The sequence below is a fragment of the Entamoeba nuttalli genome (assembly GCF_000257125.1).
Source record: "Entamoeba nuttalli P19 unplaced genomic scaffold asmbl_10077, whole genome shotgun sequence".
Taxonomy (NCBI): domain Eukaryota; phylum Evosea; order Mastigamoebida; family Endamoebidae; genus Entamoeba; species Entamoeba nuttalli.
Window position 1 is genome coordinate 1 of NW_008579988.1, and position 14,537 is coordinate 14,537.

Sequence of the window (14,537 nt, forward strand, 5' to 3'; positions counted from 1 at the left end):
CAAATAACGATATTAATTTAGAATAAATGATGAAAAGACATGGAAATAAAGAATAAAATAGAAAAACTAAGAGATGTCAAAATAATTCCAGTAGTAATCTCAATTAATGGATTAGTAAATAAAGAAAGTAATAAATTAATTAAAGAATTTAAAAATTAAGACTGACATCGAGAAAGAAATTAAAAACCATTATAATAAAAAACATGATGGATATCATTGAATACCGCTTCTATCACAACCAAATATACTCCGTAGAAATGCTATTAGAAGAAAAACCATTAATTTGATTAGTCTCCCCTGAACCAAGAACAATAGAAGCTAGTTCTATTAATACTTAATTAATTGCTTATTATCTTAATAAACTATAAATTTTTTTATACTTCAGTAAAATATGATTTTTTTTAATTGTTTAATAAAATATTTTTAACATTATTAGTAAAAAATTATAACACATTCTACTTTATTACTTTATTTTTTATTTACTTTTAAGCTAATGAAGTTATTTAGCTGCATTTTAAGAGGTAATCAGCAAATGCCAATCACCGAGCAAGATGAAGCAAATTTCTATTGATAACATAAAATCCCTTTATAAAATTAAAAATTATAGAGGGTATATACTAAATGTTATCAAAAAATGGGTTTAATATTTTTAAGAGATCCTTAAATATTATAATGTTTAATATTTTTATTAATTTCTTATAACTCTAAATTTAATTAGATGAGGTTTTAAGAGTTATATTTTTTGAAAGTATATTTATCCATCAAATCATAATACCACAATTTATTGTATTTTTTATAAATTTTTTATAATTTTCTTTAATAATATCTTTTCTTAGTCTTAAAGAAATTGAATATGATAAAATAAATTATGACATTGACAGAGAAATAAACATTCAAATGTTATACAATGCATTACATATTCACAAACAAATAAAAATATTATCATCATATTAAATATATTTCATCATTATGTTTTTTGATGATAATTGTTCATTGTTTTATAATTCTATAATCAGACGAATATTTTTATTGACCTTTATCATCATAGTCATTGAAAAGTATTCAATTGACATTAATATTATTTTATATTGAACAATAATAAAAAATGATGAAAAACAATATAAATATTGATAATAACATTATAATTGATATTTATTCATTTAATATCATTTAATATTAATAATACAATATGAAAAATAAGAAGTTATAATAAATGATAAATAAATCATTTATTAATAATGTTAATGTCATGTTTAATATTTAATAATTCGTTATTAATGACTTGTTAATTGATCATTTAGAAATAACATATTTGATTATTAAATTCATTAAATACATTTTATTTATTTTTCATTTACAATGATTCATTTGTCTTCTTCTTTTCTCTTTTAATATTATTCAATGTATTTCAATGTATTATATGAAATATTAATAATAACCGATTCAATATTTAATTCTTTATATAATATATATGTTCGATCATTATTTTAAATGACTATATTATTTTGTTTATTCATTACAATAATTAAATAATCAAATAAAATGAAATATTTCATTTCCATTCAAAACAACAAATAAAAAGAATAACAAGTTAACTGAATATAAAAAAAACATTTAATTACAAGAATGATATTATATTTATTTTCAGACTATAATCCAACTTCTTTTCTTCATTTTTCTTTCCGTTTTGTGTTTATTTAATACCAGATTGTTAGTAAATTTTATTTTACTGAATTTATGAAGAATAAAAAAATTCATTAGTAAATTTACTAACTTTTTATAACACTTCATTTAATTTCCTTTATTTCTTATCAAAAGGTAATTAGTAATTAATAATTATAACGTTGAATATAAGATAAGATAAAATGAATAAACTCACTTTATCAATAACACACCAAAAAGATATATTTAAATTAGTAATAATAAAAAGACAGTAAGCCACAAGACAAATAATAAATGGTTGTAATAGTTCTTATATTGTATCGTCTTATTTGATTGTTTTAACATGTCATTAAAATAAAAAATGCATTATTAAGTATTTTATTGTTTATTAGGTATTATTGTATATAGAGACATACAGAATAACTCAGTGTTTTCCTATTACAAAGCTAATCAAATAAATAACTCTCATTATAGAAGGAGTAGCTTTTCTCCTAATTTAAGTATTTACTTAAAAAGGATATTACTTAAATTTAATAATAATATAACTGCTTTTTACAGTTAGCACATTATTTGTTTTGGAAAAAAAAACAATACTACAGATAACTTTTGTTGAATATTCATTATGATTCTATAATACAAGGATTACTGTGAGTTTATTTTGTAACCACGAAAAGATGAAAGGAAAAATCCTTAATGAATTTTTCTTTTGAGTTTTCATTAGTCTGTTTCACTAATTTTTCTCCAATACTTTTCCTAATTACAAACAATAACTTAAAAGATTGAAATTGGTTAAGTTATGAAGAAAGTACAATACGACCCTTTTGGAGATGATTATAACACTACTACAGAATATTCCGATGACGTCTTCAGTAGTCTATCATCAACACCATCGATGTCTCCTGTTCTTTCTGATATAGATTCATTTTGTGATCAATTAACAAATAAACCTCTGACGCCAAACCAAGAAGAAGTATTTTCTCCCAAAACAATTCCAAGAAGTACCAGTGAGACTAATGACTTTAACATACTAGAAACCCAAGGAAAAATTGTTAGTTCGTTATCTCCTCGTTTAGACCCATCACATAATTCTCATAGTCCTCGAATGAAAAAAGAACGTAGTTGGAGAACAGCACAAATATTTCAGAAAGAAAAAGTGTTGAACGTTGTTGGTTCATTAGAAGGATTTAATATAGAAGATGACCATATCCCTTTTGCTGAAGTACCTCCAAAAAAAATGTGTTTAACCACAACACCTCAAAACCAAGTTTCTTTAATTAATACAAGTACTTCTACTACTCTCTCTTCTTCAACACAAAGTTGTGACGAAGAGACTAAAAAGAAGACTCAAAGAGATAAAATTAGTCATGAAAGTTGTAAAGAAATAATTTGTGCTAAACCACCTCCTAAATCAAGTCCAAGTGATATAATAAACCAAAGTCTACAAAGAGAGAAAGATAGAAGTATCAAAAGCAAATCTGAACCTTATGAAGAGACAAGTGATGAACATCAACAAATAAATGAGCAAAGTTTAATTGAAAATAGTAATACAGACTTATCTATTGACACAAGCACGATAAGCTCAAGTGATTCATTAACTTTAATGCTTGATAAGCCAACGAAAAGTTATAGAGAAAGAATATTAGATGAATTTGTAAGTTCAGAATATACTTATGTAATAGGATTAAAGATATGTTCAAAATTTTTTGAAGAGCCATTGTCTAAACAACAAAAATACTGTCCACCAAATTTATTTTCTATTGTGTTTAAGGGATTTGACGATGTTTATAGAATAAATTCTAATCTTCTTCAAGAATTAAATAATTTAAAGAATCATGTTGATGGAAAGTCATTAGACACTCATCTTGGTGAAGCATTTAGTCAATTTATACCTTTATTAAATGTATATAAGACATATGTAGGTAATACTGAAGCACAATTTGCAGCATTAGATAGATTAGAGTCAAAAAGTTCATTTAAGAAACTTTGTTTTAACTTACAGTCAAAGATTAGTGTCGGTCATGCATTAAACTTACGGTCATATCTTATTACACCAGTACAAAGACTTCCACGATATAAACTATTATTAGAAGATCTTATTAGAAATACACCAGAAGGACATTGCGACTTAGCTCGATTAAAAAATGCATTAGATAAAGTAATGTCTATTAACCTTAATGTAAATCATTCAGTAGATATCCAATCAAGACAACAAAAGTTAATTGAATTATCTAAAAAAATAAAAGGAATAGATGACTTAATTCAGCCAAATAGGTATTATATTTGTGATGGAGAACTTACAAGGATTAACCAAAAAGGAAAAAAAATTAAACATTTTTATTTATTTAATGATAGACTTATTAGTGGAAAACCTGGAAATGAAGTTATTGTTTCATTTGATGAAAAAATAGTAAACATTATGATTCAAGATGACTCTGATATATCATTTAATATTCTTTCACCAAATAAATCATTTGAAATACTTTGTACTAATGAAGAAGAAAAAAGAGATTGGTTTGAGAAAATTATTGATGCAATTAACACTGAAAACCAATTAGTTCCTGTACAACAGTCTAAAAAAGCCATTGAATACGCACCTTTATGGTTACCTCAGTCTATCCAAAAATGTCAATTATGTGGTAAAGCTTTTAGTTTAATCAATAGAAAACAGTTTTGTATACATTGTGGATTATGTGTTTGTAATGGGTGTTACAGAGGGAGGTTTATATTTAATGGAGTTAATAAAAGGGGGTGTGATAGGTGTATGAAAAAAGCTTTAGCAATGAATAAAATTATTATTGATGATGATATTTCTAAAAGAAAAACAATTCGCATGAAATCAAGTAAAGAGGATGAGATTGTTCTTCGGCTTGAGGGTGTAAACCTAACAAGAGTAAGATCAAATGCTAATGTTGCACCCATTCGACCATTATTAATAAAGAAACCTATAAATGAAAATGAGGCAAAAAAGACTGATGACTGATGAAAAGAAAAAATAAAAAGAATATATCTCAATAAAAAAGTCCTAAGAAAGATGGCACCTTGCTTTGTCATAAAGACTGTTGTTTCATACAGAGTATAACAATGAACGTTTTAGTAAATATTAATAAACTTATTAAAAATTTTTATTTTTTTTAACAATAACTAAAATAACAAAAAATAGAACTAAAAAATAAAAACGAGTTAAATAATATGCCGAAAAAGATAATCAAAAAAACAATCAACCTTACTGATGATGATGAGGATGAAAAGAAAGTAGAAGAACCTTCAACACATCAAAATCAAATTGTAAAAAGAAATACAAAAGTTCAACAAAAAGAAGAAAAAGCAGAAAATTCACCTTTACAAGGATTAAAATTAGAAGGGGAATTTTTTGTCTTTACAAAAAGACAATTTAAAAGAACCAGAGATGGAAAAGAAAAAATTGTTAATAATGAGTTGAATGAAAAGAATGTTCCTGTAAAGAAATGCAAAAAGAAAAAAATAACAAAAACAATTAATTTTGAAGAAGAAAGTGATGACTCGGAATTTTTTATATCTTCAGAATTACACAACTCACAAAATGAATCACAAAGAGATTTAAATCAATTAAATAAACAAAAACTAAACAATAAAACATACCAAGTGAAATACACAAATGAAGAAGAACCAATAGTATTTACTCAACGTTCATTTAAAAGAAATAGAATGAATGGAGAAGAAAAAAAGCAAATTATGGTTATTAACCAAGAACCTAAACGTGTTAAAAAAACAAAAGTTATTAAAAAAACTAGTTCTGAAAATGAAGAATTTGTTGGAGGTCATACAATTATTACACAACAACCCAAACTAGAAAACGTTCTTAATTCTATGGTTTTGTCTAGTTTTATTCATAACCATGCTACAAAGTTTTCTAAGAAAGGAAGAACAGTTGCTCAAAAAATTGCTTTTAATGAAATGGAAATAGATGTCTTTAAATCTGGAAATTTATTAACTAATTCATTAGAAAATGGATTAAATAAAAGGGAAGTTGAAGTTATTTGTCAAAGAATGTTTAAAAGAGATAGAAAAACTGGTGAATTAAAAACAAAAATACAACAAAGGACTGAAAATAAAGGAATTAAAAAAGTAATAAAGAAAAAAGTTGTTAAAACAATAAAACAAGATGATTTAAATGATAACAATTCTTTCGAAGAAATAAAAAATGAAAATCATAATTTATATGAAAGAAAAGTAATCAGAGAAAAACCAGGAAAAACAACAATGATGATAGTTGATAAAGAACTATATACAAAAGATGAACAACCTATAACTATGGCTCATTGTTTCAGAAGAAATAGAAAAAGTCCAGAAGTTGAAATGAAATTTAAGTATGGAATAATTCAAAAAGAATTAACTAATGAAGAGAAAGGAAAAGTTTGTAAGAAAAAAGTGGTTAAGAAAAGTATTAGTTTTGAAGATAGTGATGAGGAAAAAGAACAAACAAAAACAATTAAAAAGAAGATTATAAAAAAGACAATTCATTTTAATGATGACGAAGATTCAGAAACCAAAACAGAAAAGATAAACACTCATAAGAAAAAAGTAATCAAAAAGACATTAAACTTTAATGATGATGATGATCACAAAATAAAAGAAAATCCATTGTCTCATAAAAAAAAAGTTATAAAAAAGACAATATCCTTGAATGATGATGAACAACCAAAAAAAGACACTATTAAGTCATCAGTTCAAAAAAAGAAAATAATAAAAAAAACAAAGAGCTTAGACGATGATGATAATAATGTCATTAAAGAAGTTGTACAGAAAAGTATTCCATTAAAAAAAGATATTACTTATAAAGAAGCAATTAAGAGAGATTTTGTGATTGGAGAAGCTACAAAAGAAGAATTAACTTCTGAAAATAATTCAAAGAATGATGAATTATCTAAATGTAAGAATGACACTAATCAAAAATTAACAACTAATGAAACAAAAGAAGCAACAGCTAATAACTCTTCAAATACGTTGAAAAGAATTAAAAAAGTAACCAAAAAATTAAATAAAAAGAATTCAAAAAAAATTAGTGTTTCATTTGTACGATTTGAAATGGACTTTGATAATTACAATGATGAAAGCTGGTTATCTGATTGTGAAAATTTTTCTAATGAGTAACTTCTAATAAAAAGTTATTTTTATGTTATTTAAATTTTTGTTACTAATTTTTTAATAATAGATTAATAAATATAAAAAAAATAAGTATTTCTAATTAAAAATATCTAAAAAAAGGAAATGTATGATTGAAAAATAGAAATGGAGTTTGAAAGAATCAAAAGAAAAGTCGAAATAAAAAACTAAAAATTATCAAAAAGGTTTTGGAATGGAGGAGTTTGTAGGTGATGAATTTATTTTTATAGACAATGAAAAGACAAGAAGAAAAGAAGAAGTATTAATTTTTTAGAGAAGAATGGCACACCGTAGGGAAAGAAAAGAAACCAAAAAAAGTAAAAACTAAGTCAGTAAAACAAAATAAAGAGAATAAGAAAAAAGAAAAAAAAGTGTCAGAGAAGGAAAAACAAGGGATTATAAAAAGAGAAGTTGTTCCATTACCTCATGACCAGAACCATTCATATTCTACTCCTGTTATTGTTGGTTCACCATCTGTTGAATATACTAAAGAAGAATTAGAAAAAAGGTTGGCTGAATTAGGAGATGGTTCAAATTATCTTCCACCACCATTAATAAAAGAAAAGAATAGAATAGAAATGTTATTAGAAAGAGCTAAAAGGAAAGAACAACAAAAAATGAATCAAAAGGAAATTACATTTCCACCAACCACAACAATAGAAACTCATAATAATACTATTCAACAACCTATAAAATTAACTCCAAAGGGTAATGTGAATGTAATAATATTTTTAATAATAACTCTTATTATTGCTATAGTAATATTAGCATTATTCATTTACTCATTTAATTAATTAATTATATGTTTTATTTTCTATTTTTTAAAAGATAAAATAATACATTTTCAAATTAATGTTATTTTTTTTTAATAAGAAATTGAAAAATAATGAAAAGTATATTAAATTTTAGTTTAATCAATAGAAGATTTTTAAATTTTAAGTTAGAAAGAAATATAGTAAAAATATATGATTTAAATTATATTATAATAAATCAAATAAGTAAATCCACTAACATAACTCAAAAAAATAGAAAAGGATGTCAGCAGCAAAGTTTATCCAAAGTAATTATAAGTCAATTCTCAAAGACCCATTAGAAGGTATATATGTTGAATATGCCTCAGAAGATAATATATTTGAATGGAATATTTGGATGGAGGGACCAACACAAACACCATATGAAGGAGGTGTATTTAATTTAAGAATGTTCTTCCCTGATGATTTTCCTTCTAATCCACCAAAATTAGTGTTTAAAAGTGAGTTTTGGCATCCGAATGTATATCCAGATGGTAAAGTTTGTATTAGTATTCTTCACCCACCAGGAGAAGATGAAATGTCTGGTGAATTAGCCTCAGAGCGATGGTTACCAACACAAAGTGTTAGTAGTATTTTGTTAAGTGTTCAGTCAATGTTGTGTGATCCAAATATGTATTCTCCAGCAAACACAGATGCTATGGTTCAATGCAGAGACCATAATAAAGAATATTTAAAACGATGTAAAGAAGTAAGTTTAAAAGGACGTGCTTCACTTCCATCATCCATTAAAATACCACACCCTGACACAGACCGTATTGAACATCAAAAACAAATAGAGAAAGCAAGAGGGTATGATTTAAAATGTTCAATGGATATTGATATGTTTGATGATGTTGGAGATGGTGAAGAAATTATCTATGATGATGATGATGAAATAAATTAAGTCTATTTCACCATGGCTCTTTTTATTCCTTTTAGTAATTCATTTTTTAAAGTTAATCAGAGGTTTTTTCAAATATAAATAACAAAAACTAAGAATAAAAGGAAGAATTAATTATTCTATCTTTTTATAATAATTCATTACGACTAAATAAATGTTGTAAGAAATCATTAAGACAATAAATGAAATGCAAATAGGTAAAAATTCAATAGAGGGAAGTAATTCAAAATGATAAGCGACTAGAGAGTGTTCAGTAATAAATAAAATGTCAGTTTTCATATCATTTGTTAAATCACCAAATATTGGTGGCATAATTGGTTTCATTTGTGTTTTTAAATTTTCTGAACCAATTAGATTTCCATTTAAGTCTAATATACAAATTTCATTATCTCCTTGTATATAAATAAAAGAAGATGTTTGATTTTTATATGAATATTGGAATAAATGAAAACTTGGTTTAAAAGTAATTAAATCTACTTGGTTTAATTCCCAAGTAACTGGTAACATTTTATTCCACAACAATGTTCCATCATTATGAAGTGCAGTTAATAATCCATGATTATTTAATGTATAAATATCATATGTTGGTCTACCATCGTGTGCTTTACCATTATTTGGAATTAATAAAGGAGGTAATACTTGAAAGAATTGTTTTTCTGTATTTGATTGTTTTCTAAATAAATTAAATCTTTGTTGTTGTTCGCACAAGTTAAATAAAAATAAGTCATCATTAGTATTTACTACTGTGGCATGAACGTAACATGAATAATCATCTCCTGTTTGTTCTAATTCACTATATTGTAAATTGGCATGAGTATATACTTCGTTTAGTTCATCATCTCCATCAATGTCTGCAAATGATGATGCAGCAGATATAGTTGAAGTTAATAACGTGACATGAAGTAATGGTTTTCCAGTAAAAAGATGGATAACTTCAATTCCGTTCATATGATGTACAACAAGAACATTAGGATTCTTAATAAGATCAAATTGATTAAAGCTATTATAAATTGAATGTTTAGGATGAATATATTCTGTTGGGTTATTAATAATATCCCTACTAAAATGTGCAGGAACAATATGGGTATCATAATATGATGACCATGTATGAGGTAAATTCTGGAATATACAATCATGGAATTCATGCCACTGAATAGTATCGAAATCATGTAATATACTTTTACCCATTTTTAGATTCTTATATACTTCTAAATTGTCTTCTTGATGAACTAATTGTAAATCATTTTGATCTTCATCATCTCGTTCATGTTGCCAAATAATTTGTCCATCTTTTATACTAAAAGCATAATAATTCATATGTTCAATTAGCTCAGGAACAAATCCACCATCATCCATACTATTTTCATTTTGTTCAATTATTGGTTTATTGAAGTTATCTCTTTCATCCCACTCAAATGCTGTATCAGCTCTATTTCCAACAAATGCTTTATCATTTGACGTTCTAAATGCTGTAATAACTGCTCCTTGATATTTTGTTTGTATTTGATATGGTATAACAACTCCACTTACTTCTTGAACATATGGTTGTGCAAGAGAAGAGTAAATTTGTTGTTTCCATCTTAATTTTAAGTCAGAAGTATAACACCTAACTTCAAAGTTTCTTAAAACAACAATGATAACTTGTTCCCTTCGTAAATTTTCTTTGTACTCTTTGTCATAGCCACTTGTCAAATAAATTACATTAGTATTATTAGGAATAGAGGTTTCTTTCTTTAAAATTAATTCCCCTTGATTAAATGAATATATAGAAATCTTTTGTGACATAAATGGAGCAACAACAAGATCATTTTTTCCATCACCATCAATATCTGTTATTAAAGGAACAGCATTTAATTCAGACTGCCAATTCCCTTGATAAGGATGTTCAAATAATAATTCTAAAGATGAAATTGATTGGGTTTTAATTAAAAAATACCATCCAACAAAACAAAGAATGAGTATGATCCATTTTATTACGTTCATCTCTTTCTTCTTTAAAAAGTTAAAGTTCAACAAATAGTAAATTAATAGTAAAGGTATTAATATTTTAATGGTAAAAAGTACAAAACGAAGTTATTGACATCTCTCTTTTTGTTTTGGTTGTTGAATAGGAATTGATAATTCAATTGGACGATTTAATGCAAGTTCTACCATACTTGATAATAGTTCATCTATTCCTGTATGTAATTTTGCTGAAGTGATAAAGTAAGGGTAATGTTCTTTTGTAGAGAAATTAATAAAGTCTTTCTTTATGTTTGGTATTTCAATATCAGCTTTACATAAAATAAGAATAATTGGAATAGTAGAACTAGGATTATCACGTTCAATAAAAATTAACCAGTCATTAATCTTTTTAGGTTCAAAAGGAATACTAGAGTCTATAACCAAACCAATTAAATCAGCTCCACGATAATATGGAGTTGGTCCAAAAAAAGAGATTTGTCTAGGAGTATCCCAAAACGTAATTTTTAAAACTTTACTTCCTTTTTTTACTGCCAAACTTTTAAAGTCAATTAATTGAGATGGGTTATTTTCTTCATAATTTGATCCAACCAATGCATTAATTAAATTACTTTTTCCACATCCATCAGAACCAAAAAAAACAAATTTTAATTGTTTTTCTTCTGAGATAATGTTATTGGCTTTCTCTGTTGTCATTAAATTCTTTTTTAAGTTCTTTTTATTTTGAAACAATTTTAATTTTATGTTTTATTTAACATTAATTTGAATTATTTTGTTATAAGAAATTAAAATAAAAGAAAATGATTCAATTATAACATCAGTTTAACACATGCACGAGCTTCTTCTTCTGTATTAGAAGTCATTACACACTCCCGAGTTTTATAAGAAGGATCAAAAAATCCATTTACCAACGAAGTATATTTAAGGTAATTAAGTTCAGAATTAATTAAAGATGAATATACTTTTTTAATAGAAGAAGGAGAAGCGTCTGATGTATGATATAATTGAGTAAATTGCATTGGATTTGTCCAAATACCTTTTAGTTCTAAATTTGATTGAATAAATTGCATATAAAAGTCTTTATAATCTTTAAGAATACCATTGACAGTATCATAAGTATATACTCTATATCCTGGTGTATTTCCAAATATTGGAGAAATAGCAGGTGCTGTTAAAATTGGGATGTCATCAATAATTTTGATTTCAGAACGATGGTCATGTCCAAATACATATCCAACAATAATGTTTTGATACTTTTTGAAAGTTGTTATTAATGAATTTTGAATTGATTGGACTAAATAATTTTTACAGTCATATGCTGCAACACCAAGTGGGAAATGTCCAACAACTAATACATTATTTCCTTTAGTCTGTGCAATTTCTAAAGATTTTTCAATATATTTAATAGAGCCACAATCATCTCCAGTAAGTTTAGGTCCATATAACAATGTATTAATAGAAAGAACAGATAATGAAAATTGATTAAAATGTTTTATATAACTACCATGTTTAATAAATTCTTCTTTTTCTGAAGCTGGTATGTGTGATTTAAGGAGAGTATAATATCGTTCATACCTTGGATCATTACATTTTGTTATATATGATGGACTAATATCGTTATTTCCAAGTGAAAATACTAATGGAACACCATCAAATCTATTAGAAACTAGTTGTAATACTCCTCTAATAGCATCAGAATTATTAACTCCTTGATAATGACCAGCAAGATCACCACTTAAAAGAATAATACCTGGATATGGAGTTGTACGATAACTTTGTTGTATTGCTTCCTTTACTAGATTTTTATTTGAATCACAGAAATATATTCCATAATATGGATTCGCTGGTTTTGGTACTTTTTTATATACTAACTTAACTCTTTCATCCATTTTATATCCTTCTCCTCTACATAATGTAGTTTCATTATATTTACTTGGATCCATTAACATGTCATAATGAATATCTGTCAATTGAATAATTTCTATTGATTGACAATAATATATAAGAATCGATAGTATCACTATGTTCATTTATATTAATTCTTTTGAAGTTCCTTTGTTTCATTTTTTAGTTTGTTTTTGTTAAGAATGATTTTATTTGTTATATATATCATATATTTGGTAATTAGACTCTATTTTTCCTTATGTTGTTTTTTCGTTAATATAATTTTATAAATTTTCTTATTTAAGAACATTATATTTATAGAAAGTTATTAAATTTTTATTTTATTATTTCGTTTTGTTTGTTTCATCACAAAATAATGAATGAGAAAAATAGATATTTATGAAGATTATCTCAAGACTCTTATTCTATTCTTAAAAGAATATTAAATTTTGCATTATAATAAATGTAATTTTATTTTAAATAGTTTCATTGAATCTACTCATTATGTTAATGAAAATTTTAATATAACCATATTTTGTATAAAAACAAACTAATTCTCATTAATATTCAATTAAATATTTTTTTTCTAAATTAAAGTTTTTTTGATTGTTTTGTTTCATTTAAATATCATAATTTTATTTAATTAGATGGATTTGTTTTTTAATAAGATTATATCTCATTTATTAGATAAAGATTATTTTATTAAATCAAATAACATAGAGTTATAAAACTTTTGTTTTGATAGAGGAAGTCAATAAATGTCATAGAAGTCCAAAAATTATAGAAAAATGGATTATTATAAATTTTTTTAGAAATAAAACCAAAAAAACAAATAACAAAAATAATGAATTAAAATTGTTTATTTCGATATTATTTATGAATTATGAATGTCATGTTGGTTTTCACGTTTTCCACAATTTATACGATGAAAGTTGATTAACACAGGCACCCTCACACGTTGATAAATCGTTTTTATTATATTATGTCATTTACAAATGTGATATAATCAATGAATTATAATTCGTAAATAAACATTTAATGAACATTTCTTTGTTCAGTTCTTTAAATAATGCATTATTGAAAGATATCATTTTTTGTCATTTTTATTTTTGTAGAATAATTTCGTTTCAAATGTTATTTGATAGTAAATTTGGTAGTGATGAGGTTTTTTAATGGTTTTTAAAATAGTTTCATTCTTTTAACTTAGTGGGGTTTTGTCTGAATTTTAATAAAAATCATACTAACCTCATTCACTTTGTTTTGATTATTAATAGTTTAATAATAACTTTTTTATTGTTATTAGATCTTAGAGAATTATTTCATTCGTTTATTAACTATTATTAGATTAGTTTTTCGGTTATTCTTTGTTTCTTTTCCTAAGATAATTTCCATCTATTATTATCCTTCTTCTAGTAACATTTCTTTTTTTTTATTTGACCTTCATTTCATATTAAATTAATGTCGTTTTTTTTATTTTTAATACCAATAATGCTTTTTATTTAATTATTTTAGATTTTTGTTCAAAATTTCGACACCAACTTATTCCTGAAAAATAATATGAGTTTAACTCATCAAATTACTCTTTTTATTATTTTTAATTTATTTTTAACGCTATAACCATAATTTGTCTTCTTTTTTATGACTCTGATAAGAATAATTTCCTGTTATTTGAGTATTTTGGTTTTATTCAATTAAATCTATACTTAGTTCATGTCATGGATTGCTATGTTGCAAAGAGTTAAAATATAATTTCTGGTGTCATTAACTTATTTTTGTATCTTTTCTTTCATTCCATTGTTTTATTTGTTTATTATTAATCATCAATAAATCTTTTTTATTTCATTATGTTACAAATTCCATTATTGTTCACACTCTGATGAAACTTTTTCAACAATTTTTATTCTGTTTATTGGTTTCTACTTACATCCCTTAATACACTTTTCAAATATTCTCATTTTATGAAATTGTTAATATATATTCTCCTTATAATATTTATGTTATATTAGCATTAGTAAATATACAAAAAGATTTGGTTCAACAATAAATATCTTAGTTATTAAATCCATTTAAAAAAGAATTAAGAAGAGTTTTTATTTAATTTCCTTCATAGGCAGATTCTTTTCAATTATACTTCATGATACTATTTTATAGAATTTTACTGTCTTAAATAAAACAACATGAATAAACAGAAGAAT

At 24.6% G+C, this 14,537-nt stretch overlaps 6 protein-coding genes across 6 annotated transcripts; 3 read left to right on the plus strand and 3 right to left on the minus strand.

Moving 5' to 3' along the window:
- Positions 1–2,458: 2,458 nt before the first annotated feature.
- Positions 2,459–4,642, plus strand: ENU1_210820 (Rho guanine nucleotide exchange factor, putative; the record flags this gene model as incomplete). The annotated part of the gene is made up of 1 exon (XM_008862381.1): positions 2,459–4,642. One exon carries the CDS (start codon positions 2,459–2,461, stop codon positions 4,640–4,642), a length of 2,184 nt encoding a protein of 727 aa, XP_008860603.1.
- A 209-nt stretch (positions 4,643–4,851) lies between these two features.
- Positions 4,852–6,792, plus strand: ENU1_210830 (hypothetical protein; the record flags this gene model as incomplete). Its single annotated transcript, XM_008862382.1, has 1 exon — positions 4,852–6,792. One exon carries the CDS (start codon positions 4,852–4,854, stop codon positions 6,790–6,792), a length of 1,941 nt encoding a protein of 646 aa, XP_008860604.1.
- Positions 6,793–7,839: 1,047 nt separating this feature from the next.
- ENU1_210840 (ubiquitin-conjugating enzyme family protein) lies at positions 7,840–8,499 on the plus strand (the record flags this gene model as incomplete). Its single annotated transcript, XM_008862383.1, has 1 exon — positions 7,840–8,499. The coding sequence occupies one exon, from the start codon at positions 7,840–7,842 to the stop codon at positions 8,497–8,499; it is 660 nt and encodes a 219-aa protein (XP_008860605.1).
- Positions 8,500–8,610: 111 nt separating this feature from the next.
- Positions 8,611–10,479, minus strand: ENU1_210850 (FG-GAP repeat-containing protein; the record flags this gene model as incomplete). The annotated part of the gene is made up of 1 exon (XM_008862384.1): positions 8,611–10,479. One exon carries the CDS (start codon positions 10,477–10,479, stop codon positions 8,611–8,613), a length of 1,869 nt encoding a protein of 622 aa, XP_008860606.1.
- Positions 10,480–10,569: 90 nt separating this feature from the next.
- On the minus strand, positions 10,570–11,154 carry ENU1_210860 (Rab family GTPase; the record flags this gene model as incomplete). Its single annotated transcript, XM_008862385.1, has 1 exon — positions 10,570–11,154. The coding sequence occupies one exon, from the start codon at positions 11,152–11,154 to the stop codon at positions 10,570–10,572; it is 585 nt and encodes a 194-aa protein (XP_008860607.1).
- Positions 11,155–11,267: 113 nt separating this feature from the next.
- ENU1_210870 (acid sphingomyelinase family phosphodiesterase, putative) lies at positions 11,268–12,488 on the minus strand (the record flags this gene model as incomplete). Its single annotated transcript, XM_008862386.1, has 1 exon — positions 11,268–12,488. One exon carries the CDS (start codon positions 12,486–12,488, stop codon positions 11,268–11,270), a length of 1,221 nt encoding a protein of 406 aa, XP_008860608.1.
- Positions 12,489–14,537: the final 2,049 nt, after the last annotated feature.